The sequence below is a fragment of the Pocillopora damicornis genome, chromosome 3 (genome assembly GCF_964200805.1).
Source record: "Pocillopora damicornis chromosome 3, jaPocDami1.2, whole genome shotgun sequence".
NCBI lineage: Eukaryota > Metazoa > Cnidaria > Anthozoa > Scleractinia > Pocilloporidae > Pocillopora > Pocillopora damicornis.
The window spans coordinates 22,699,745-22,726,836 of NC_142672.1; the positions used below are offsets into that span (position 1 = coordinate 22,699,745).

The following is a 27,092-nucleotide window of genomic DNA, read 5'->3' on the forward strand; positions in this document are numbered from 1 at the left end:
CCAATGCTTGGTTCTCCTCTGGTGATCTTTGCAACCTTCATTTGCATTTGACTATCTTTTCTTGTACTGGTTCCATAGCAGCATACGAGTGCGAATGAATAGATCACTAATCCTTTTTTTTGTCTCAATTGTGATTTATCTTAAGCATGACAAAAAGTTTAGGCCAACGTTCTTCTGGCCCGAAAAACGTTACTACCCAACGAGCTTTCGTTGGACAGGATTGCATGACCAGTCAAATGAGACGTGGGATATGTACAGAAGATGAATTCAGGCTCTCTCCAAAAAGAAACAAAAAAATAATAATTCCGTTTAAGACCATTTTGCAGAATAACAAGCGTCCAAATAAACCATACTGTTGCATTATAGAGGAGTTCTTCATGTTTGAACAATCGCCATCGAAGCGACTGAAGCGGAGAGAACAATAATAAATAAACGTGAAAGTTGGGCACATAATGCAGACAAAACTGCCCTTCTAAATCAGACTATGAACACAGAAGATCATTAAGGATAACGTCCAGTTGCAATCGATATGATATATCGTTTGTAAAGGCATCGTTAAATGGTGAGAACAGGGCAAATGCTTCGAATTGAAATCTCTACTATTACATAACTAGTTTTGAAGACGAGACTAAAAATACTCAGACATTTTTCCATTGGGAATGAATTAAAATATTAAGGACGTGTCATGATAGCACATGGAGAGAGAGCAGATTTTTTTAGCTCGTTTCAATTAGATTGCTGAAGAATTAAGCTGCTCACGTGCCGCTCTCGGGGAAAGAATTATGTTATAATTGCCCCCTCCAAGAGAGAGGATTTTCGACCATGCCTGTTGAGAAAACTTGCAGGGCATTTGCCCGTTCTAGGGCCTGTTAACATGGATGTGGGGGACGTCAGGTAGGTAAGGTTACCCACCCGGCCGTGGTAGAAAATAGCCCGTGTCTACATTCAATCTTACAACCCCAGGATCCAGGGGTAAGGTTGTTAGCGCGCTGGTGAGGTAACCCGCTTCGATGAGGTAACCCGCTTGTTCATATTTCATCTTGATCAAGTTTACGTGATAGGTGGGGTGACCTGCTCCGCTCCCGCTTCCCAGACCCCGTTTTCTTCTTTTACCCTTCCACGCAGTCCCCTTCCACCCAGTCACCCTCCACTGAAAACGGGCAAATACCCTCCAAGTTTTCACAACACTCTCTCCTGGATGACAATGGTAACGTGTCACTGTCTCAGTGTGACAAACGTGACTATCCCAATATCGATCCCAACACGTTCTTTCCCCAAAGCGAGGCCAAAGAGTCATTAAATCTTTCCCCGAGAACGAAGGAAGCATCGATACGGTGTGGTTTGAGGCTTGCTCAGGTACGATGGATTTTGAACACTTGTTTATTAATGTACTGTATAGATATGAGGAGAAATGCCAATTATCTACCTTGATTTAGCCGAAGTCAACAACGTAGTAACAGTGCACAGCACAGTAGCAGGTCGTTCTTTTGTTTGGGAATGTGCAATTTCTCAAGTTCAACACAGGCCTTCAGAAAACACAAAACAAAAAACGCGAAGGATTTCTTGATATTCTAAAACAAGATCGTAGTAAGAAAGGAAATCTATCGTCTTCGCCATTGTTTTCTTCATTTAAGAGAACAGGCCATCTTTATTTAAGAGCTGTATGCGTTTTAAAGATCAATGAAATAAATAGGGGGCTGTGTGGAAATCTTGCCTGTATCTTTCATAGGCTCGAAATTTTAGCGGACTATGCACTTAGATCAGTCATCCTCGGGCACACGTAACCCGTCGGGCACACTTTGTCGCACGAAATGTTTTTCACGCCTGCACTGAAATGGTAAGATCTTACAACAACGGTTGTTGATAGTAGATGTTTTCAAATTTTGTGTTGTATCCATCTCAGCTTCTTGTAAAATCGATTTGTAACGAGCTAAACAAATTCGACTCTCTCTTCATGTGCAATCGTGACACGACTTTGATATTTAAATTCATTCGCGAAGGAAAAATGTCTGATATTTTTCATCTCGTCTTCAAAATTAGTGATAGTTAAGAGGTCAATTCAACGCAGATGGCCTGTTCTCACCATTGAACGACCCCTTTGCGAACAATGTATTATTTTAATAACAATTTGACGTTTTTCTTTACGATTTGCGGTGTAAATTTTGCTTGATTGAGAATGATTGTTTTGATTGCATAACACCCGCGTTAATTTATTATTGTTCTCTCCTCTTCAATCGTTTGAATTGCGATCCTCCAAACCTGAAAAAAAACGCCTCTATAATGCAATAATAATATATATGTAGTCGCTTAATATTGCTTCAACGGACTCGTTTCTTTCTTTCTCTTTATTTTTTGAGGGCCTGAAAATCAACTGAATTTGAAATTGTTTGCTGCGGTGATGGCTCATTTTTCTGGTCACGCAATCCTGTACGACAAAAGTTTGTTGTCGTGTTTTTTTTTTTGAGACAGGAAAACATCGGCCTAAAATGTAACGTGTGAGATGAATCAGATTTGACGTACAAATGATTGGTGATCAATTCGATCGCACTTTAATGCTGCTATGAAACCGAAAAAGGAAACAAAGGCGCAAGTGCACTAAAGCGAAACTGCTCAGTCAGGATCATGATTAAGTTGTGAATCGTCTCAGTTGAGGCAATGAATCCGAAATTAAGTTTTCTTTCCCTTGTCCGAGTGGTTTTATGGGTCATTTTATTGGATCGCATTCTACCAAAAGCTTCAAATGTTAGAGGAGGGGCTTGGTCAATTTTTCCATCAATTTCGCCTAATTGATTAAAGTGGAATAATTTCCATGCCTTGGGTGAGTCATGCGGATTGAAGCCGGACAAGTCAAGGAGGCTAGCTATCAGCAAGTGTGATGAGCGACCTTTGTTCGATTGCAGTTAGAGACAAAATGTTTTCGCTTTTTTTTCGTTTGTTTCCAGCAGCACTTTTAATAAGTTAATCAACAGTTTTTCAACATTGTAAGAATAAATAAAACAGACTTTCAAAAGAATAAATAAGCGAGTAAACGCACAAACACACGAGCGAACAAAGAAACGAACGAGAGAAAGAGCGAACAACCAAAAAAACCAACAAACGAAATAACAAGCAACTGTCTAATGAACAAACGAATTAAAGGGGGAACGAACGAATGAAAGAGGGAATGAAAAAATGAAAAAAATAATTAAAAAATTAACAAAAAAAAAGAAACAAATGAAATAACTAGATACCGAATGAAACAACGCTGGAACGAACAAATGAAAGAACGAACAAACAAAGAAAGGAACAAACGAAAAAAGTGGATGAATGAACCGACTGGCGGGCCGGAGAACCAGAGGAAAGTGAGAGTTCGTCAACCACTCAGTCAGTCAGACTGAAAGACTGGAAGACATAAAGATGAACGTTCTCCATTTACTTAGTTTTCTTATGAGAAATTCTTACATCATGGATTTCTCTTTATCAGATCTCACTGATTCATCATGGCTAAAATATTGAGAGGCCGGTTACCGCCATTAATGAGAGAAGCACTGGCTGAGTTCATGGCAACATTTATCTTAGTGGTTAGTATTGGTAATATCAACGTTATTTGTATATTAAATAATTCTATTGATCAATTATACATTTTGCCTTTTACACATTTTCTTTAAGCTTCTAAATATAATTTTTCCTCAATGTTTTATATTTTAATAGAATTTATGTAGTATCATGATATATATTGTAAAGCGCGATTGGATATAAGTGCAAACGAAATCGCGTTATATTATTGTCGTTATTATGTTAAAGTGCAAGTAGGTCGTTTTCCTCTGGAATCAAATTTGTTAGGTTGGTTGGGTTTTTCTGGGCTGTATTGCAAATAAAACACTTTAGACTGATTTTGTTGATTGGGTTGAAACGGTCGATAAAGTACGAGTGAAGACCACTGTCGTTTTCGCGGGCTTAATGCAGTCAAGCGCAGGCTTTAGTTGCCAGCCACGTTCCTTGATGTGGACTGTGACAAAATGGTGATTAACTCGTGCCCTTTCAATTAACACGCTAGTGAGGGAAAAAATTAAAAGGGTGCAAATCGGCGAATAAGTAATTGGTAATAATCAACCTGAGGTCGCCCTCAGCAGGTACTGCGTATCAACTCTTTAACCTCCATGAGTAACTAAGACAGTCTATCCTTACAATATGATTTAAACAAGTGATGAGGATAAATAAAGATATAAATTTGGGGATTATTAGTTAGCCCAATACCAAATTCTCCGATTTAACATCATAAAAATTTTATAGCAGACATAAAGGAGAATTACTAAAGAGATCTTGCAAGTGAAAGGATTTAGACCAAAGTTCTTTGCTTGTTTGTTTTGGTTTCATTTGATTACGAATTATGAGAAAATACTACGGTAAATTGTACTTTATTCCTTTGACAACTTTATCCTCTCTAATTTCCTAGTCCTTTGGCCTTGGCTCCGTAGCTCAATTTACTCTGAGTCGCAGTCAACTTGGAACCTTCTTCTCGGTAAATTTCAGCTGGGGAGTTGCAGTCACGATGGGTTGTTACTGGGCTGGGGGAATATCAGGTGAGTATGTTTTCACGGTACAGAACCAATAGTGTTTCCAAAATTATCTTTTAATGTTTTTCCAAATTAATTTAAAGAAGATGCGCCGCAGTAATGTTTTAAAGGTTGAAAGAGGGTGGAGGGAATTCATTATGCGAACTAAAGGTAAATGAATACAAATACATCTGCTATTTATTGCATCTTTCCTCGATTAAGGTGCACATATGAATCCCGCTGTGACCCTGGCCCTTGCTGTGGTGCGGCGATTGAAGTGGACCAAAGTTCCTGCATATTGCCTCGCTCAGCTGCTTGGAGCCTTCTTTGCGTCAACTGTTGTTTACGGAATTTACCGTGGTGAGAATAAATTTGTCTTCTTATTATTAACTAGAAGATTTTTAACTATCACGATGCTATCATTATCATTTAAAATATTTACAATGGAAAGCTAGTAGGAGGTACGGTGGCCTGATGTTCAGTGTGCGAGGATCTGGGCTCTGTGTGGTGTTGTTGAAGAAAACAGTGAACATTCACAGTGCCTCTTCATACCCAGGGAAGCCCGATCAAATTAATTCTTGGGGGTAGGGTTGCGATGGACTTGCATCCCATCCAGGGACCGTTAGTTGACCTCAAGGGGGAATAGTGATACTTCGCTTCATGCTAGGGAAACCGGGATAAGATCCAGTTGAATGGACCAAGTCAATTAGAGAATTTTTAAAATGGAAAGCTAGACGCATTTCCCAAATCGTTAAATGGTGGAAGAAGTGCTTGAAAAAGGGGCCTGTTACTTTCGAGCGTCTTACAAGCGATCGTGGACACGCACGAGATGAACGCAAATCACGAGTCATGCTTCTCTTCTCGCGCGTGATTCACACTTTGTGCTCACATCACGGTTATCTCCACTGGCCTGAAAAACGCAAAAACATGGCGCCTGTTTGCTTGCTGTAGAAAAGTAACTTTGTTGAGCTCATGCGACTTTATGAAAGGTTTTTAGTTTGGGTGATCATGAGTCGCAGGTATCACTCGCATCCAGAATCATGAAAAGCATATGCGTTCACGTAATTTCTTTGAAATTGGAATATCCGTCTGGTAATAATTTTTGTGCACTTATTTGATGCTGGGAAAAGAAATTCTTTTCTCATAATTTTTTTTTCTGCGCATGAAACCAGATGCTCTTGACGCATTCGACGGTGGTATTCGTCAAGTGACAGGCCCCAACGCTACCGCAGGGGTCTTTGCAACGTATCCAAAGCCTTTCGTTACGACTGCAAATGGATTTGCTGACCAGGTAACAATTTGTTCTCGGGTCCCCCGAGCCTCTCCTAGATCGGCCACTGGATTCTATGTTGCGGTGGGTCTGTTCGGTAATTCATCACGGAAGGCGTCAAAATTTGGAAAGAACATCAGTAGGTGATCAGTGATAATGTCGGCAAAGCCTAGTTCATGGTTAAGTGACCACTTTTTGTTCTTTCCGCATTTTGATAACATTTTGACACCGTATGTGATTTATATTACTGAACAGACACACGGTAACATGGTGTATTTGTTTAAAGACGCAAGGCAAGGTGAAATATATTATGGGAGCTTTCTTTCCCCTTAAATCAGATGACTTTAATTGTTTATAGTTTTTTGGCACCGCTCTCCTTGTCAGCTGCATATTCGCTATCCTGGACCGCAACAACAATGCCCCCGACCAGGGAGTGGCACCGGTTATGATTGGTCTGGTCGTGTTTGTGATTGGCACCACCTTTGGATTAAACTGCGGTTACCCTATCAACCCCGCTAGGGATCTGGGGCCAAGAATTTTCACTGCAATGGCTGGATGGGGATCTGAAGTGTTTACGTAAGTCGTTTATGAAGTAAAATATCAATGGAGTTGTCAAATAGCATGTTACACGTAAGAAGTCGTATAGTAACTAGGTATGCAGAAAAACAAGCAAAAAGATCTGTCGAGGCTGTATTTTAACCATGTGTTCAGAACGGGCCTTTTTTAGCGAAATTAATTTCCTATTCTAGAGGTAATTTCAAAGACCATATGATCTCAAGAACTGCCTCAGTCTATTCTAACAATCTGCGACCTCAACCTCTTGTTCAAACGATTAAACTTGCAATTTTGCGATTAATATACGACACTGCAACGATCCGAGGATCTTAATTTGGTAGGATTGATGGAAATCACGTTTGTTGCTAAAACAACCATTTCCATATTCCGTTTCAGGGCATATAATAATTGGGCCTGGGTCCCAGTCATAGCATGTCCGTTAGGGGGAGTACTGGGTGCCATTGTATACATCATAACCATTGAGTTTCATCACTCAGCATCTGCAGATACAGAACATCCCTATGAACCAATTTGTACAGCACCCGCCAGGACAGAACAGAATGAATCACTTTTATCCTGAACAACAATGACTTAGCAATATGGTTTATCTTCATGACTAACTACATAACTATTTATGACATATTATCTCGTGTTCTCCCAACATCCCACGTGGTTTATCGGCCGGTAAACCGATAGAAAGTGTGGTTAAATAACATTTAAATAATATATGTATACTCTTCGCATAGTATAATATCTCAAAGTTATACACCGAAGGCTCAGAGCATTTTGTTGATTATAACCCACACATTAATACCCAGAATAATTCTATTCTGTTAGCCTCTTAACGTCACGTGTTTCAAAATCACCGGACAAGTATTACGCAACAGCCCCCATCCAAGTCAATATTTGAACTCCTCCTATTACCATAAAAACAACAACAACAACAACGAAAACGAAAACGAAAAACAAAAAACAGAACTTGCGGAAAAAAAAAAGACTCAAGAGTTCCACTTTTTCATCTTTATTACTTTACATGGAAGCATATCAAACTCTTTCCCCAGTGCGACGAACATTTGTTTTTCTCGGTTCCAGGTGCACGCAACCACTTACCCCACGTAATGCGCATGCTCTCCGTTACGAATTTTCAAAATGGCGGACAGGTCAAATAGGGAAATTAAAAAAACAAAGCGATTTTGCAATAAATTCTCAACATACACCCTCGTTAGAAAGGCGAATCCACGAAAGAAAGATACAAAACTGTATGATATTGAGATCGATATGATATTAAATCGATACCGAGGGCCCGTTTAATTGCCTTCCACCACGATTATTAGCTTTCTTGACAGCTTTCTGAAGACAGAATACTTTCTTTCTGAAGACTTCTTATATGCGGCTATTGATTATTACACCTCGTATACCTGATTGCTCAAACACTTTGTTTACGATTGTTGAAAGGACCGACTAATGGTTCTCCGTCTTCGTCTTGACATTGCTTTGAAATACTATAGACTAGTAAGCTGAAACGAAAAATTAATCAGGGAAGTTTACGAAAAATCCAGCAAACAAGCTTTAAAAAGGCATTTATTTAGACTTCATACTTCAACGAACTTCACAAATCTTACTTGTTTATCTTGTAAGTAAACGATGGCAGATTAATTCCCGAAGCGCTTTCTGAGTTTCCCGATCCCTCTCCTACTGCTTTCACGCTTACAAAACAGGAAAAATCAAAAGGAGGAAGATACGGCTGTTTTGAAACGCCATTTGACGAAGGTAAATCTGCTTTTTGTTCGACACTTTACATATCAAAACAAAGGAAATTTGTTCCTCTTTTTGATTCTGGCGGTACATTTTAAATTTGCGCCTGCGTAAAAGAGATATCGCCCGAGACCCTTCGCTCGGTCGTGTTTTGATCAAAAACGCCTTGTTAATCTCACGCAACCGCTCGGAGAAAAGGTAAAAATGACGAGGGAAAAACTTTACCTTCAAGTTAGAAAATTAGCGAAATAGAAAGCCACAATATTATAGTTTAATATTTCAGAGGTACATTGAGTCCCTCTTCCGTAGAGAATCCGCACGATGGTAAAACATTCGAAAATTTCACTCGATTTGAGTGGGGTGTTGAAGTGGGCGTGGTCACTACATTTATGTTAAGACTATTTGTACCCCATGAGTTTGATATGGAAAAGAACTCGTTTTGTCGATTCCAGTGATAGTGACATTAAAAAGCTTGTCTCAAGTGTTGCTCCGAAAAGTACAAAATTTGCTGCCAACGTGCGATACGAAATTGAATGTGAGGGTCATGGAATAGATAAACCCCCTTCTGGCTTGCTGGTATGTAGGCTGATAATGTCCTTTGTTGAGAGATTGCTCTCAAAATTTCACATTTCTCAGACAACATCTCAACCGCGGAAATTATTAGCAGACACGATAGCCGCCTGAAAGGGTTTATTCACTAAATGGTTATCTAATAAATAATCAAGGGGATTATTCAACAATACTCATTGAGCCTGTGGCGAATAATTGTTTAAGTATAATTACTCGGTGCTTTCTCTTGTAAATTCGTTTTGTTGTGGAAACCATTCTGTTACAATTGTTTTAATTACTTGTATTAAAATAAGCAGCCAGTCTCCACTAGAATTTAACAGTTTTATCTGATTCAGTTAGCAGAAAGATCATATCTTTCTTTCGAAAAGTGTTATACCAAGCTTAGTGGCGTCTTTTTTGCTATTTTCTTCTATCACTTTCGTCACTTCCTCTGCATATGTACATAACTCTTTACGTCACCGGGCGTCGTTACAACATCGACTCGGACAAAATCGGTTTTGACCTTTGCTTTTCAAAAAACTTCCTAAGAAGTTAAAGCAAACATTAAGAAATATTTGATCACATTATCGCCCTGCACGAATCGAAAAACTTCGGATGCAAATGTCATTTAATCCACTTTACCAACCCCCATCACCTTGCTTAGAACATGGCAGACATGCCTCTTACTAACAGAGTTCCAAGTCCGTTCTTTAAGTTGCGGACCGAGTAGAAAAAGCGCCGTTCTATGACTCACAGTATTGACCATGAAAACGAGGTTAACAAGATATTCACTGTATCGATCTCTTAAGAGGTTCGTTAAGTTTGTTTGAGTGCAACTTAAGCAAACTTATGAGTTAAGTGAGTCATTCGGAAAAATAAAAAGTACGTGCTAACTGGAAGATATAATTAAATAAATTGTACTTGTAAAGCTTCACCCTAAACGCTACGAGGAGCCTCAGCTTCATGACATCATTTACGAGCTGTGACGGTACCGCAGAATTAAAATGTGTACATCATACTTACCAGAGTTGGAAGCAGCTGCTTTACTTCGAAAAAGCCAGGACCACTGAAAACGACAAGAAAGGCAACAGTAGGTTTATAAAGCTTGATTGGCCCTCTATTTCAAACCCCTACTAAGGGACTAGCGTCTAACCTCTCCTTACAGTATCACTTTGAATCAAACATTAAAGGTCTTGAGAATAAGGGAGGTGATGACCAACTAAAGAAGCTCTCGATTGTCAAACAAATTCTCCTTGTCACTTACCTTGGGAAATGTGTAGATAAAAGCAGAGAGAACATAAGTACTGATGTTAGGATGTTAAGGGTTGAGCTCGATAACAGGTAACATGAGATTATTTCATTACAACGATAGGAAAGTTTGATTTAACGTCTATGGATTGCAGCCTGTTTTGCACATCAGAATACACCTGTTTGCAGGAAGGTTTTCGGAAAAAGCGCGCGCACGCGACATAGTAAGGCACTAAAGCTCTGTGGGTAATTGGGGTTTAAATTTGAGCTACTTACTAATAACTTTTATTAAATTGATTCAGGAGCCATGACAAAAATGCAGGGCAGTTGAACGCTCCAAGCAATGGACGCTTTGTGCTACCAACAGAGCTGTGATGCCACAAGTTAGCCGGTGGGGTGAATTTAAACGGGTTCTTTGTTTCCCTTAGAGAGATCTGGTCGCATTCTGGAAACATTAAATAGGTCATAATTTGACCTATAGACAAGACAACGAGTGACGAATTCATTATATTTGGTACTGATAGCGCGCCGATAGGCACACAGATCTTGAAAAATGCCCCTGTGACTGATTTTGCAAGAAGACCTTCACAAGGGAGCCCCAAATTTCCTACAGCCGAGGAGAAGGAAAATAATTCATCTTATTCATTGATCTTCAATCGAAAGATAGAGATTCCAATTCAAAATGTAACAATTTGTAATAATATTTATCTTAAGAAAGTTGCATCGTTGCGGAAGGGGACTAAGCCTTGCTAGACTCAGACCCAACAACATTCTTGGAGTTGCTCGGATCAGTCATTTTGAAAATGGCGGGTATTGTGGATGTCAGTGAGTAATGGCACATTTGATCGGAATTGTGTGACAATAAGAGTATTCCACGGTTTTTAGAGGTCTAATGGCTTCAAGTCTCGCTAATGATTACCTTGAAGTTGTAGAAATTGTTGTTTATGATTGACATGATCGCAGAAATGAGAACGTCGTGAAGTCAGAGGACGAGTCGGATCACAAGGAACAAGAGATGGAGGTGGACACTGGCGGAGGTGAACAAGGAAGCGAACGCGTTCAGCAATCAAGCGAAGAAAATAACGTGCCAGATGTATCAGAGGCGCATGTGACGCCGTGACGCCGTGACGCCGTGACGCCGGCGGTCGCCAGAAATGTACAAGTTCTTGGAGCGTCAGTAGTGAATTCCCTAGAAGATTGTTAAAAGAAGTCCTCGAAAACAACCACTAGAGACATTTCTGCAAAAGATGAAAATACCAGATCACCGGTTAAATCACCCGAAAAGATGATGATGTAAGTTTTGCTCAGTCGTTACAGGATAGTTATTTTCGCGAAAATGACCCCCTCCCTTCTTGCCAATGTTGCTAGCTGACTATATCCATTCACAAGTTAGAATAGAAAATTTTAATTCTGGACAAGGGGGTAGGATACTAGTCTTGCGCTGTCGATCTTTGATGGCTACAGATTTTAGTAGACAGCTGATTTTTACATGAACTGTCTGGAAAAACTTTATGCGGCTGTGAACTATTCTTAAACAATTAATTTTTGAATTTACAGTTAATAGCTTTTACATGTACTTAGGTTGTTCTGTCTTTTTCTGACTCTGGCTGACTCAAGTGTGTGTAACATCATTTGTACTACATAAGTGTAATTTTTCTTTTAGTCCCAAAGTTGTCCAATTTGGAATCGAAACAAAGTTTCCACTTGATTGCATCGCTCTGCACTTCTGATATGGACTCCGACTCTGTTGTAACTGAGAACCAGTGTTTAGCTGGTGATCATCTCCTTTACTCTTGAATCAATGTGTGGTTCAGGAGTGATATTGTAGGGAGAAATTAGATGCTAGTCACTCTTGGAGTTTTAAAGTAAAGTCCAATTATTACATCTCCAGGTTCAGCTTATCATGTTCTCAGTGCAGCTCAGAATCTGAGGGGGCCATCAACAGCTGTAAGAAAATTTGGGCAAAGCACCTCTAGTCAGAGGTTATTATCAAGGAAATCATATGTTCTACAAACATCTTTTCAAGATTCACAGGTACAGCTTGAAAATTGTATTTGCCACTTCTTAATACAGTAATATTCAGCTCATATTCTGATAATATCCCTGGTGAAAATCTTTCAAGGATCTTTAAGGATCTTTCAAGATCTTCATGAGGACCTTTGAGGATCCTCTTGAGGATCTTCATGAGGATCTTCAAAATTCTTGTTAAGATCTTCAAGGATCCTTCATTTTCTTGCCAAGATCTTCAAGGATCTTTGATTTTCTTGCCAAGATCTTTAAGGATCTTTGATTTTCTTGCCAAGATCTTCAAGGATCTTTGATTTTCTTGCCAAGATCTTCAAGGATCTTTGATTTTCTTGCCAAGATCTTCAAGGATCTTTGATTTTCTTGCCAAGATCTTTAAGGATCTTTGATTTTCTTGCCAAGATCTTCAAGGATCTTTGATTTTCTTGCCAAGATCTTCAAGGATCTTTGATTTTCTTGCCAAGATCTTCAAGGATCTTTGATTTTCTTGCCAAGATCTTCAAGGATCTTTGATTTTCTTGCCAAGATCTTCGAGGATCTTTGACTTTCTTGCCAAGATCTTTAAGGATCTTTCATTTTCCTGTCAAGATCCTTGAAGATCTTGTCTGGATCTTCAAAGATCTTTACATGAACTTTGAAGATCCTTTAAAGATCTTTGAAAATTCTTTGAGGATCTTCCAAATTCTTGTTAAGATCTTTGAGGATCTCTCATTTTCTTGCCAAGATCTTCAAGGATCTTGTTGAAAATTTTGAAGATCCTTAAAGATCTTGGAAAGAAAATAAAAGACCCTTAAAGATCTTGGCAATAACTTGAAAGATCTTTGAAGATCTTGGCAAAAAAAAGAAAGATCCTTGAAGATTTTGACAGCCAAATTAAAGATCTTTGCAAGAGATTTGAAGATCCTTAAAGATCTTGACAAGAATGTCAGTGAACCTTGAAGATCCTGGCAAGGAAATGGAAGATTGTTGAAGATCTTAGCAAGAATGTTATAGAACCTTCAAAATTTTGACAAGAAAATAAGCATACTTAAATCCTCATACTACGTTAAAAAGAAAAATTGAACCAAACATAAAAAAATGAAGATAAAACTTTTTTAATTGCTAAACGAAAATTACCCATCCTCTTCTAGTAGGACTACTTCTACACTATTTCTGTTCAGACTTTAGGTTAGTACTAAGATTTTCATTTTCCAAAAAATCTGGCAACAGTCCAGCTCAAAGATAAGAAGACCAAAATATATGTGTTCAACTTGACTAAGACTAGACTATGACCAGACTCAGACTACTCTAATACAGAGGGGGTAAACATGAAAAAAAAGGCAAACAAGAGTATTTCAATGACTATATTTCTAAACCATATTAACCTATATACCAAAGGAAAGCTTAGGAATCACACATACTGAATATAACTAATATGTTGCCCTAAACCAATTTGTTATTTGACATCAGATCAATTTGTCCACCACATGGTGTGAAAAACCTAGGTATACTTGAGAAAAGATAACTGCACAAAGATTACATGAAATCAAGTGTTTTTAGTGTCAAAACAAAGTACTAGGGTCGTTCTTTTGGATGAGCTGAGGAACTTTTGGAGTCGTTTATATTATGGGCACAGTGCCCGTTCAAAGTTCACCGTGATTATTAGGCGAGTTATTCCACAATATCTTACTTAAAATTCAGCTTATAGAGAAACTGTCAGCTTATCCAACTCAACTCAGTAAGAGGATACAGCCCTGAAAACCTCAGATTAATTGAACTAATACATCCTGAGGTACAAAATAAGTGTTTTCGGGAATTCATATGAAAACCTCTAAAAGAGCTTTTTAAGTTGGTTACACAGAACCATGTAAATTCACACCTTCTTCAGAAACATGTCCTTCAGTGAGCGTCGAGGAGAATCTCTCTAGATCGATAAGCCTGTATCCTTGTCCCTGTAACACATCATTTGCATCCTCACTCTCCAAGTGCTCAGAGCAAGAATCATTAGGCGAGGATGGCATCTTCATTTTCTTTCCAGAAGTACCAATGAATTCTTTTCATTCAGCCTCAGAGTCAGAGCAATCGCGAGACCTGCTTGGAGTTTGATTGACGATTTCGGTTGTTTCTGTCTCTCTTTTCGCTTGTTTCTGAACTCCAGAAAACGCCTTTCCTTTACTTTTATTTCTGTGTACATTTTCCCTTTAGTTCCGACCATTGTCGATGATATTTGCCGTAACAACGAGCTTCTTATGTTTTTATGCGACCGTTAAAAATCTCGGCGCGTATAAATTCCTATCCCATAATGCAAAACACTATTTGTTTTCATGTAAGTAGTCACAAAGTTTCCCGAAAGCCTCGAGCATGGCGTTGCTATGCAGTAACCTTCATTACAATCATTGCACAATAATTTTCTGCGAAAATTCCTTGTTGTGTTTAAATTATAAAACAGTGAGCCCTCAATATACAATTTTGTTATGTTTGAAATTACTTGAGGATTTCAAAGGAACCTAATTCATAATGCAGAGATGTGGTAGAGATCTTGACAAAGTTGCTTTTGAGATCCACATTAAATTCAAAAAGGATCCTTACAAAGAGCTGTACAAAATCATGAAATGAATCTTTTAAAGATATTTGGAAGATGCTTTTCAATTCCTTGAGGATCTTGAAGGATTGTAGAACAGATCATGCAAAGATCTTGACTAGGATCCTTGTAACTCCTGATCAAATTCTTAAGGATCGTAGCAAAGATCTTAGCAGGATCCCTAAAAGGTTCTTTTGAAGGTCTTTAAAAGATCCTCATTAAATCCTTGAGGATCCTGAAGGATCCTTGAAAAGATCCTGCAAAGATCTTGACTTAAGGATCCTTGTAAGATCCTGATCAAATTCCTAAGGATCCTGGCAAAGATCTTTACAGGATCCTTGAAAGGATCTTTTGTAGGTCTTTAAAAGATCCTCATTAAATCCTTGAGGATCTTGAAGGATCCTTGAAAAGATCTTGCAAAGATCTTGACTAGGATCCTTGTAAGATCCTGATCAAATCCTTAAGGATCCTTGCAAAGATCTTAATAGGATCCTTGAAAGGATCTTTGGAAGGTCTTTAAAAGATCCTCATTAAATCCTTGAGGATCTTGAAAGATCCTCAAAAAGATCCTGCAAAGATCTTGACTAGGATCCTTGCAAGATCCTGATTAAATCCTTAAGGATCCTTACAAAGATCTTGAAAGGATCCTTGAAAGGATCTTTTGAGGGTCTTTGAAAGATCCTTGCTAAATCCTTGAGGATCTTGAAGGATCCTTGAAAAGAACTTTGTGAGGATCCTTATGAGGATCTTTGAAATATCCTTTGAGGATCTTTATCAAATCCTTGAGGATCTTAACAAACGTTTTTGCTTACAAAGATCTTTGAGGATCTTTTGCAGATCCTTTAAAGATCTTTTAAAGATCCTTGTCCTTACCCTTGCGAACTGAATTCCCAGTTTTCTGGGAATTCCTAGGAATTCCTAGGAATTCTCAAAAATTCCCAATTATGCAAATGACCCTTGCAAACTAAATTCCCAGTTTTCTGGGAATTTCTGGGAATTCCTAGGAATTCCTAGGAATTCCTAGGAATTCTCAAAAATTCCCATCTATGCAAATTAAGTCTGATTTAAAAAGCTTGGAATTACTGGGAATTTCTGGGAATTAGGAAGACTCCAGTTTTGTGAGGACTTGGAATCCCTACGAATTCCTAAGAATTCTCAGCTTTATAAACTACTTATAATTTAAGAAGTGTGGAACTCTTGGGAATTGCTGGGAATTGAATTTGAGGCAATTTTAATACCCTGAGGTCCACATAAATTCTAAGAAATTCTCAATACCTTGAATGTGAAGGTTTTAAGAAAAGGAGTAATTTCAGAGGCTTAAAACTTTGGCTCAATAAAAGGTATGCTATACAAAACTTACCAAGAGATATACATACATGTACATGTTTATAACTTAAAGATCATGAAATTTATTACTCAAACTAAGTTTTAGTAAATCTTTACATTAATATGGATTTTCTCATGAACCAGCTGTCAGTTATGTTAAATGGAAATTGCCAACTTCCACAATAATTAACAATAATTACATTGTTATCTTACTTCCCTAACCTACATTACTGGTTGCCTTTGTTAAGGCCTATTTACACGGCACGACTTTGTCGCATGCGACAAGCTTACGACAGGCTTACGACATGACTTAAGAGTCGTAAGCGAGTTGTAGGTTTGATTTACACGAAACAATTCGTGTCGTAAACCTGTCGTAAGCTTGTCGCATGCGACAAAGTCGTACCGTGTAAATAGGCCTTTAGAAAACCTTGGAACAGTCAAGCTCAGTTGCCTCAAACGCTGTCAGAGACTTTTTGTTGACAATACTTTTAGTAGAAATTTCATGCCTTAGACAAACAAATTCAACACCTAATTAATCTTTCTTTTTTCATGATTGTTGTTGCTGCTTTTTTTCAGTTTTTTGCTCTATTTTCATGACTAATTGCTGTAATTTGTTTTGCTGTTTTTATTCTTACAAAACATTTTTGTAAGAGTTCCAATACTTGTGGATCATCCACACACTTTGCAAACATTTGGCATGCAGACAAGACAGAGGTAGTCAATGTACCCTTTGAGGAAAAACACCTTTTATATGACGTCTTCAATTTACTTTATTTGAAACTCTGATCTGAAAATATTTGTCAACAAGACTTGTTAGTAGTGAGAAGTACCAACCAAGTTTCCTTTCATAACTTAATTTCTTAAATGTCCCAATCACTGGATCTCCCAAAAAAATATTACATCTTTTTATTTTTGGTACAAATTACAAGTCCTTCTTTATATAAAAATGAAAAGTGCTAGTCACACTTCAGTAATAACAGCTCTTAAGTTTACTTGTTGTTCTTCTCTGTCTGTCAGCTATCAACAAAATTGTTTTATACTTCGTGCAGTGCATAACTATTTGTGGACCAGAGTTCCAACGCACCTCTGTAATCGCATATAGCTACTCCTGTCTCTTGTGCAAATGTTTCTCCTTTGTAAGACGCACTCTACTCTGTTGTTAATACTGCTTTAAGTTCAGTGGAAACGACTGACTGAGGAATCGAGATGGCGGCGTTGGAACGTGTTGCTGAACGCTTGCTACGGTCAAGCTTTGTAGATTTAGGTACTGGTACACTGGGATCATCTATGTATCTCTTACACTTCCGAATGTGGTATCCTTCTTTTATAAATATGAGGGTAAAAGACGATTTGTAGTCGCATTCAAAACTGTGATTGGCTTGCGTTATTTCTCACCTTTTCCATTAACACAACTCAAGTGAGTTTCGAGTCTTTGTTTCCTCGACAACTTTCGGCCACAAATCGTGCATTTGTAATACGATCGATTCTTGTCGATTATTTCTACATAGAGTGAGCTCACATTTTTATTTATATCACCAAGCTATCCATCTTCTAGAAGCAGAGAACCGGTCGGAGAAGTCAAAATAAAGTTGGGCGCTTCTCTTAACACTGCAATCGGCAAGCCAGCGGATTCACTTTGCTAGCCAATGACAAGTCCTAAAAGATCCACGTGATCATGCCGGTGATCGGAAACAAAGAAGACTCCATTTGGCGCTCATCTTTGAATGTACTTTTCATCGGTTGATCGCTTTTCTCAACTGTTTTGCTTAATATAACATTTCTAAAGATAGCTTTTATTCTGGTTCAATGGGAAAACGAGAATAGCGTGAGTGTTGTAAAAGAGAAGAAAGTCGTTGGCGCCGTGGAGTTAAAAGTAGGGACAACAGTTGACATATGGACCGGTACAAACAAGGGTCGAGTGGCCATCTGTAAAGCTACGATTTTGAAAGTTTGTGGTGAGTAAAAATTGCGATATTCGTTGTGATCAAAATCTTATAAAAGAATAGATGTAGCGGGTTGAATTAAGCTTACATAACGCTCGGCGCAACTGAAACTAGAATAATTCTGAGAATCGAATCGGTCACTTGCATGCCGCAGTTTCTTAAGCTTATGCTTTACAATGAAATAAACCTATCAGTAAGGTTTCAAGATTCCTCTAGTCACGTTTGGGAACATTCAAGATTCATAACAAACCTTAGTACATAAAGAAGCCCTCCTTGGTAAAAACAAAATAATGTATTCAGCCCCTTTTTTAGTAAAATCCATGAGAGAGATGTACTAACTCCAATATAAAAGTCACTCAATATAACAGAGATTTCTCAATTTGAGAATCCAATGAATGCCCTTTTCCTCATAGCCATCTTAAAAGCCTGGTCTGAGCTTTAAACATACATATTTTAATATATTATTTTGTTTTCAAATTCAGATGTCAAGGAATCCAGTTACAAAATGGTCAAGGTTCTTGTTGACAACCTCATTCAAGGCCAACTCATTGTGAGTCCAGGAAAAAAAATACAAACAGTACAAACAGCAGCTAAGTTTGCAGTTTAGGATAACTTCATTCTAATTTATTGTTACAGTTATAACAAGATTTTAATCAAAAAATCAATTTTATTTGTCTGTAATTAGCCCCTTCACTCCCAAGAATATAACTATATAAATATAACTTAGGATATTGTATTTTTTGGAAAAGAATCAACAGATTTTATTCACAATTTGTGTCAAACCAAATTTAATGATTGATTAGAACTATTTTATATGAATAGCTGTAATTGAGGATTAATCTGTATGAAGTTTTCAAGAAAAGAAAAATAAATCAAATTCCATCCTAATATTACCACACATTGATGTTAATAATTAATCAAAAATATTTTACATGTACGCCTTAATCAAGCTTTTAAATAAATTTCATTGAATACTTGAATTTTAGCTGGGTTTTTTTTAATTTAAAGTATTTATTTTATATCATAAGCCTCAAATTTTTGCTTAAAATTCCCAGTAATTCTTAAACATTCCTAAAAATTCCCAAAAATTCCCAGAAATTCCCAGAAATTCCCAGAAATTCCTAGGAATTTTTTAGATTTACAGCTTTTCAGGGAAAGTCATTGGTTCTCTGAGTTGGAATTCCAAGTCCTGTTGGCTATAAACTTGGAATTTCTGGGAATTTCTGGGAATTTCTGGGAATTTCTAGGAATTTCTAGGTTTTTAGAACCAGAGTTGTTATGGTTGGGAATTCCTAGGAATTCCTAGGAATTCCCAGTCCGAATTTACCGTGAAAATTCACACCTTTATTCCTAGGAATTCCTAGGATTTTCCTAGGAATTCCTAGGAATTCCAAAAGCCATTTCGCAAGGGTAAGGATCTTTGGCAGGTCTTTGTCAATCCTTGAAGATCCTCAAAGATCCTGTGAGGTTTTTCACCAGGGATAATCACCTTATATGGAAATACATTGTGCCAAGTTTTGTGAAGCTAAAAATTTGACTTTATAAAGTTCCAGATATCCAAAAATTAAGGATTTAATAACAGGCTCATATCCAATGTGCTCTTATGGAGTAATTGTTAAATATTTAATCATCATGGCTTGTTAAGTTTTGTACCTTGACTGATGTAACTTTTGTAATTTAGTATTATGTACTAAATTGATAAAGTAAATTGGTCACCAGAATGCTGACATTTCGAGCATCAGCCCTTCATCAGAACAATTAGAGGAATTGTGGGCTGTGTGTAGGTTTATATGCAGAAAATGGAGCTATGCTGGGATTATGGAGACAGGAAACAGGAAAACAGCCTCATTGTTGGCTCTGCTGAATAAGTGTTTCTCCACCTGTGGGAAGATTTAAGAAGAGAATCTGAAAGAGGTGTGCTGTGGGTGTAGCTGACTGGTTTGGCTCAAGGCCTTAAATTTATTTGTTTGTGAAGAAACACTCGTATTGAAGTGGGTGTAGTGTGGACCCACTTATAAAGTAGTGTAGGTGGAACACTTGTAGGAAAGAAAAATGTGTTTTGCCTCATATAAGTTGTCAGTTATTGTTTGTAAAATTCTGAAAGCTGTTTTGTTTTGTGTCATCAGTCAATGAAAAAAAAAAAGGTTAATGTTAGACTTTCTTGTGACAAAGATTTTTTGTCATTTAAGTGCTGTAGAATGAACAAACAGCTGCCTCTCCAAGTCAAGTGAGGGAAATCTGCACTTAAAAATATTAACTTTAAAAGTCAAAACTACTTGAAATGTCAGCTTTAAAACTCTTAGCAGTGGCCAATTTACATTATCAACTCAGTTGATAAAATCAAAATTATCTTGTTAAACTCCCCCACAGTTTCTTAAGAAACTAACCCCTTTATTAGTAATAGTAATTTGTAGCCTTTCCACACAGTTTCAATGTTATGGGCATCTAACACTGTATTAGGTGAACATTAAAGGAAAGACAAATTCCCTTAGCAATTGCATCCATGTGAAAATGTAATTATTACAGGCATGCATGTAGGAAAGGAAGAATCAAAATATATGCATTTGTTTCAAAGTTATCGCATGATGTATTTTTTTAAAATTCATACAATTCTGGGGCATTGTTATCTTGCAGTTGATGCATGTTACTAATGTAGAAGGGAAATGCCCAATTGCTTGAAGAGAGAGGTTGAATGGACACTCAAATTTACTTGAGGTTGCTTTTTCTTTTGGCAGACCTGGTGAAATTCTTGTGTGCAAACTTGAAGGAACTTCATTCTGGGAAAAAACACCTGGAGCTTATTTTGTCTCTCATTGTTTTACTCTTCCTGAAGGTAATTGTAATGACTGTATTTGAAAAAATGACAGATCTGTAGAGGGTAAACTGTAATGTTATTTTCTTAATCATCTTTACTCAGGGAAAAAGTGGAATGTGAATTTCCTAAATTTTTTGAGGGGGTTTAATTGACTGGTATAGTTGTCACTTTTGTGCATTGACTATATTCTAACAAAACCAATCCCAGAATGACAAATTAATGCCATCACCGTTGTGAGGGACATAATTATGTTATGTACAGTGTTCACATATGTGGGCAGTTAAATTTTTTTTTTTTAATGTGACTCTAAGTTTAGGCCCTTAATTCCTGTAGGTGGTTAACATATACATGGTGTAAGTTCTCTTTGCAACAAACGCATTAAGTCAGACCCTATTTGCACAGACAACTTATAACACATCATCATGGTTTTCATTCTATTTTGTTTCATACTGTTTGGTGTCTTGCACCAGTTTATCCTTTTATCAACTCATAATTGTATGTTTTCACTTCGCTCCTTCAAGAAATTCTCTCAAACAAGACATTTGGTGGGACTTTCTTATCTTGTGCAGTTCATTTGTCAAATGAATGTTTACCATATGTTAATTTTTGGCTTAATCTCAAAGCTAAACTCTGATGTAATTATGTTTATGTGTTAGATAAAAGTTTAGCCAGTGAGAGTAAATAAAGTCTTTGTTGATAGAGTGTCTCCCTCATTCAAAGATACATGACTGAATAAACAGGCAAAACTGGTGGGGAAAGTGCTAGAAACTCTTTAGGTGGCCAATTCACATTATCAACTCAGTTGATAAAACCATGCAAATTACATATCTTGCAATTCTCCCCAATGATGCAGCACCACAGTTTCTTCAGAAACTTACCTTCGTCATTTGTGTGTCTGTTAAATAGTCTAAAAGAGTGATGATCAATTTAATCCTTTCACTTTAAGATAATGAGATTAATACTCCTTCCCACATTCATCAACAGCTTCTTATGATGGAAAGTCTTAGAATTTATTGTCAACTATCAGCTGCTTGATAGTTTTTGTTATTCTGATTACCTGCCTGCTGTCTTAGTAATTTGAGTATTGTTTGGCCTCTTCTAAAAGTGAAAGGGCTACATGTATGCTAAGAAAGGTTTTTGAAATTAAAGTACATGTATAACCGAAATCATTAACCTTATCTTCATGCAAAATTGCTGTAAAATATGTACCGTAATTTCCGGTCGATTACCCGCGGGTAATCTGTTGATTTTGCATTAAATCCGCGCCACTGCGGGTAATAGGGAGGTGCGGGTTATGTGACAATTTTAAATTCTTCTGGAAGTTGAATTGAAAAAATTTCTCACCTACCTGCGTTTCCACCTCTCAAATGAATTTTATTGTATCAAAAGTGCCACAAAGCGGCACGAAAACATGATGCCAACTCGAGTTTATTTCACGCATAATTAGTTGCGTGACAAACAAATTTTTATCGGCACGCGTGAAAACAAAACCTTGATGGTGACAAAAATAATCCAAGGATATCCGGCGCATCAGTAACAAATTTCCAGTTTTCACTAGCTTGAGCTAAAGAGAATTTTCCCGTTTTAAGGGACTTGTTAGGCCCAGTAGAACAGGAGATATCGATTTTTTTGAGAAATTGCCGACAGTAATTTTAAATCCCAAATGCATCACCAGAATGTTGAAAATAATAGGTGCGAAACTTAACTAATTTCGCGCTGAAAAAGTATTTTAACGACAAATGAACAATGGATATTGCTCATTACGCTCCTACATGCTATAAAAAGGTAACTGACTGAATAAGAATTATAAACCTCGATCATTCGCGATAAGTGTATCCACGAGTCACCAATTAAGTTAAAATGCCTGCTGTGAAACGCCCACGTCACAGTTTTACGTTTGATTATAAGCTTAGAGTAATAACTCTTGCCGATGAAATCGGTAATAGAGCAGCAGTAATAATCAATCAATAAAGTATAAGCTAATATTGACACAGAATTGTGCACATGTCTGAATCGAAAGACTGAAATGTATCGCCTTAATGTCACGTTTTCGCCACCGAAAAAGTTGAATAACAACGTGCGGGTTATCCACCGGTGCGGGTAATCCGTTGACTTTTTTTTTCGCCGTATGCAATAATCGGCCGGTGCGGGTAATCGGCCGTGCGGGTAATCGACCGGAAATTACGGTAAGAGTTTGTTTGAACATGATGCCAAGAGAACAGAAGTATGTGCTTGTCATGATCTTAACATTAGTGTACCTCTCAGCCATAAGATTAAACATCCTGTCCAAAAGAAAGACATTCTTAAGCAGCTACATGAATCCAGCAATGAAAAAATTGTCTACCTTTGTGTGTGGTTATTTGGATGAACCCCACCTTAGCATGCAAAATGTTTGTCTCTTGTTTATTTTTTTTTCTCCTAGACTTTGATATGGAATGACAGCAATGGAAACCAGCTGCAGAAACTACCCAACCAAGGAAAAGAGGTGTTAGATGTTCTTCCCTTTGCTGCTAATGGAAATGACTATTTGAGCAGAAATTAAGTGTTAACAAATGGATGAATGTACAAAAATTTATTGACAAATTCTGCATTGCTCTAAGTTAGTACCTATTTTTTATATACAAATGTGTTGTATTAAATAGTATATAACATGCAAGTAAAAAGTGGTTTTCTCACCCACTGATTGGCTAGTTTGGAAAAGAACAGCAAGTACTATTTAGCACCAAGTGACCAATGAGACAAAATTGCACATCTAGAATTTAATTTCTGACCATTTTTTGGTATACTAGAGAAATAAACTAATTTCTGGTATACAGTGTATGTGTGGAATATACTAAAACAATTTTTCACCTCAGCATTGGTGAAAGTGAATATTTATCTTACCGCTTTGGGGCATGGTGAATATCTACCAATATTCACCTCCACTTTGATGAATAATTGTTTATTAAAATAAATATCTTTAGTTGGTAAAATAATTTTCATACTATTTAATAAAATAATGAAGTAACATATAATTTTAAAATAAGTGAATATTTTAACCTTACTGACAATTACTTTCTTCTTAATACTATAAAATGTTTCTTACTCCTTTTTAATATTGATCTATTATTGCAAAGATCCATAGCAACATGAAATCTAACTGTTTTATGTAATAATATAGCAAAATGTTGCTATTGGTGATGTCATAGACCTGTCTGTCCTCGTATAGATCATAAGTAAAAAAACATTTAGAATGCCTGACTGTATAATTTAACTTATCATATATAATAAGAATATTTGATAATAATATTATTCTATGAGTGCATATTGGACGAGATGGCAAATAATTTTTAAATTAAATTTCATCAAATCCTGAAGATTTGGATCTTTGAAGTTTTTTTCAGCTCTGCAAGTTGAGTGAAACAACCAGAAAACTCTTGCTTCATTTGGAGTTGAAAAGTTACTGTTTGATATTTGGTATTGAGTTAAATTCATGAGTCAGCCAAGTACAACACAGAGTAGAGAATTCATGGTTAGCATTTTGAAGTGAAGCAAAGTGGTTCAAAAGTCTGAATCTAAATCCTCCCGAGAGCAATATAATATTTTCCCTAAAAATAAGATTTTTGTTTGATAAAAATACAGCAAGTTTCAAGCTATGAGACTTTAACTAATATAACTAACTTTTATCCTTTGATCTCAGTAATACTGGATCATTTGTTTTGATCCAACTTCCTTTAAAGGAATGTTAAGCCTTCAGTTAACTTACACATTGCTGTTACTCTGGTAACTAGGGCTGAAAGTAAGAGGGAGGTTTTGACCGCATAGCATCAGGCCTATTTCTGATGGAGAATCACAAACGAGATAAAAGCCAAAACAGACATTGCAGCAGTACTGGTTCTAGAAGTAAAGGATGCTGCCGACCAACCAAAGTTTGAAATCAGAAATGCTTTTAAGCCAGCTGTAAGAAGACTCCACAGTACCCAACTAGAATAGAAGAGCCATGAACACAGCTTAGCTATAGACATACACAGATAAATATAGGGTTTCAACTGCATTAGCCAAATACGTACAGGATGTAAAGGGAATCATTATTGTATCACAAATGCTGTAATTTCATTGGTTATGCTTTTGGCTACCAACAGTATCTATTCTAGGATAGACAAAATAAAAAACCCAAACATGAGCCCCTCTTGTTAGTATTCTGATAGACCAGTGGAAAACTTAAACATTAAGATTGTTCGCTCTCCATTTTTGTGCATGATAGAAGCCTCTCTCTACTGATTATTTAATTAGAAAGAGGAAATGGACATCCTGGCTATGATGTACTCTGTTAAAGATCAGTAGTAATAGATTGTGCACCTCGCCTTTCTCCTGTTCATAAATTTTGAGTATAGTTTTAGGTTACGAAGAGCTCAACCTCTATTAACAATGTTTAAAATTCGTAAGAAGAAGGTTTTAAGTGAGCTTGTCTTGGAACGGTACAGAGTGTTAACAACTAAGGATGTACCTACACCGGTATACCACAACTTGATAATTATTTTCTTGATCCTGATTTAAAATTGTTATCGATATCGATATTGCAAATTTCCTCCTCCCAACTTAAATTCATAGTTTGGTCAAAGTAATTTAAGTCGACTACGGTAACTAGGTAGTTGTTGCACGTGATAAACTAGTGTTTTCTTGCAGTAAAAAAAAAATATTTCATGTTCAGTTCTATTTGCTGCGACCAGTATATAATTTTCCGTTGAAACTACTGTGTTTAAATACAAAAAATACAGACAGATTTTGCCAATCACCTTTTCAAAATTTCGATTTACAAGTTTCTTATGTGATTACCCACCTCATTAGGAAAGAACCACTCTCCGGGTAATTTAGTGCAAGGCGGCCAACCACAACCTTGGGTAATTGTGAAGAAGAGCTCCCCAAAAAACCTGTCGGCCGACTGTCGGTCAACTGTCGGCCGACAGGTTACCGACAGTCTATCGACAGCTAACCAACAGGTTACCGACAGGTTAAGAAAAAAGAAAAATTGTGGTAAAAACGAACAGTTAACGTGACATAACAATCCGTAATGGTGATGTATGACTCGACAGACTTCACCTACTTACCGATCGACGGCAAAGTTGAAAGTATGTAAAGAAACGTTTCTTCCAAAATGTTGTTATCAGATGCGTATAGGATATATCACTTGCGTAATTTACAACACACCAGACAATCTAAGAATCGCATTGGAAGATAATTTAATCGAAAAACTCGGCCAAAAACTCTGATAACCATAAGCTACGTATCAATACAAACACTTTCGTTCAAATCGCCCAACAATGCAACGCTGCCTCTTATGGTATTTTATGTAAGTATCAATAATGTTTACCTTGTGCATTTGTGTTGCTAAGATCGTCCTCTATCTTGCAGGTTTGGGATGAATTGCTATTTCCAATTTCAAGTTTAATAAATGATACAACTGTGAATCTTTTTACTCGTTATGTTAAGTAATAAATTACTATACGCAACAATTCGATAATTAGACTTGGATGCGTGATGCGATAATTGATTTAGGCGCACGCCGCTAAAATCACGATTCTACGAGTGAAGTATCTTGTGTATTTCACCACTCACAAAACGGCTCCTTTAGTTTGTCAACGTATTACACATGTTGGATGTTGTGTCAAGCGAAAACCGAGAGAAAACATTAAGTTTTGTGTTAACGTTTCACGGACAAGCTACCGACAAGCTACCGACAGGTTACCGACACATTACCAACAGTCGGCCGACTGTCGGCCGACTGTCGGTTCACTGTCGGCCGACAGGTAGCCTATATTTCGGGCAAAACCTGTCGGCCGTCTGTCGGCCAACTATCGGCCGACAAACGGCCCACAGTCGGCCGACTGTCGGCCGACAGACGACCAACTGTCGGCCGACTGTAGACTCCATAGAATTATTTAATAACGGCGAAAGTTAGAGTCCTTCAGAATCGCCATGTTTTTTCATGTGACAGTGTTATTTTTGTCTCGCAGCTGTTTTGGGCTCGTCACGCAACTACATATTGGCTTGTCACGTATTATGTGTCAGGCCAAAATGAGAGCGTTGAGGAGACCTAGGAACTCTCCCTTCATCTATATCAGGTAATCTTCCTCTGTCGAGCCTCTTTCGTCTGAATCATTTCAGCTTCAATCCTTTTTAAATTTCCCTCCCGTTGATTATCTCCTGGGGAAAAGGGGATCGGATCCGATAAAGACTGGTCCCTAACATGCCAGCATAGAAGAAAAACCAGATCAAGTACAGAAAGTTAACGAAGGTGAAAAAAATACTTCCAGCGAAGCTGTAACCTGACTGTTCATTGAATACAATATCTTTGGCGTTCACGCTTAAAATTTATTTCTTACACACACTGATCGTTGTAAAAGTTGTCAATGACTTTCATCAAGTGTTCTCGGAATCAACCTTGAAAATTCACATTTACCCTGAAACATCATTTTTCTTTCAATTTCAACGTTCCAGCAATTATTTGTTATCTGAAATATAGCTTCCTCTG

General features: G+C 37.4%; 1 protein-coding gene and 3 long non-coding RNA genes across 7 annotated transcripts; 2 read left to right on the plus strand and 2 right to left on the minus strand.

Moving 5' to 3' along the window:
- Positions 1–789: 789 nt before the first annotated feature.
- LOC113668461 (aquaporin-3) lies at positions 790–7,184 on the plus strand. 2 transcript variants are annotated; one of them, XM_089200995.1, is made up of 7 exons: positions 790–1,356; positions 3,464–3,560; positions 4,436–4,562; positions 4,758–4,895; positions 5,708–5,826; positions 6,164–6,381; positions 6,757–7,184. In XM_089200995.1, exons 2-7 carry the CDS (start codon positions 3,480–3,482, stop codon positions 6,938–6,940), a joined length of 867 nt encoding a protein of 288 aa, XP_089057121.1. In that variant the 5' UTR covers positions 790–1,356; positions 3,464–3,479; the 3' UTR covers positions 6,941–7,184. The 2 variants fall into 2 exon arrangements, with proteins under 2 accessions (XP_089057121.1, XP_089057122.1); XM_089200996.1 differs by lacking the exon at positions 790–1,356 and adding an exon at positions 1,819–1,837.
- A 744-nt stretch (positions 7,185–7,928) lies between these two features.
- Positions 7,929–10,950, minus strand: LOC149048853 (uncharacterized). Its single transcript, XR_016185090.1, has 3 exons — positions 10,832–10,950; positions 9,688–9,730; positions 7,929–9,208 (listed from the first exon to the last, which is right to left on the minus strand). It is a non-coding gene; the product is annotated as an uncharacterized LOC149048853 (long non-coding RNA).
- A 78-nt stretch (positions 10,951–11,028) lies between these two features.
- LOC113668466 (uncharacterized) lies at positions 11,029–24,743 on the plus strand. 3 transcript variants are annotated; one of them, XR_016185088.1, is made up of 4 exons: positions 11,029–11,205; positions 11,576–11,946; positions 20,502–21,791; positions 22,773–24,743. It is a non-coding gene; the product is annotated as an uncharacterized LOC113668466 (long non-coding RNA). The 3 variants fall into 3 exon arrangements; XR_016185089.1 differs by having other exon boundaries at positions 20,502–20,599; positions 23,004–24,743; XR_003445998.2 differs by lacking the exons at positions 11,029–11,205; positions 11,576–11,946 and having other exon boundaries at positions 19,254–20,599; positions 23,004–24,743.
- On the minus strand, positions 23,139–25,906 carry LOC113668465 (uncharacterized). The gene is made up of 2 exons (XR_016185091.1): positions 25,401–25,906; positions 23,139–24,544 (listed from the first exon to the last, which is right to left on the minus strand). It is a non-coding gene; the product is annotated as an uncharacterized LOC113668465 (long non-coding RNA).
- Positions 25,907–27,092: the final 1,186 nt, after the last annotated feature.

Bases quoted from the DNA above. Each gene is read 5' to 3' on its own strand.
- LOC113668461 (XM_089200995.1), top strand. From the start codon at position 3,480: ATGGCTAAAATATTGAGAGGCCGGTTACCGCCATTAATGAGAGAAGCA. The intron at 4,896-5,707 runs GTGAGAATAAAT...GCATGAAACCAG, and splicing joins TGTTTACGGAATTTACCGTG to ATGCTCTTGACGCATTCGAC. The intron at 6,382-6,756 runs GTAAGTCGTTTA...ATTCCGTTTCAG, and splicing joins TGGGGATCTGAAGTGTTTAC to GGCATATAATAATTGGGCCT.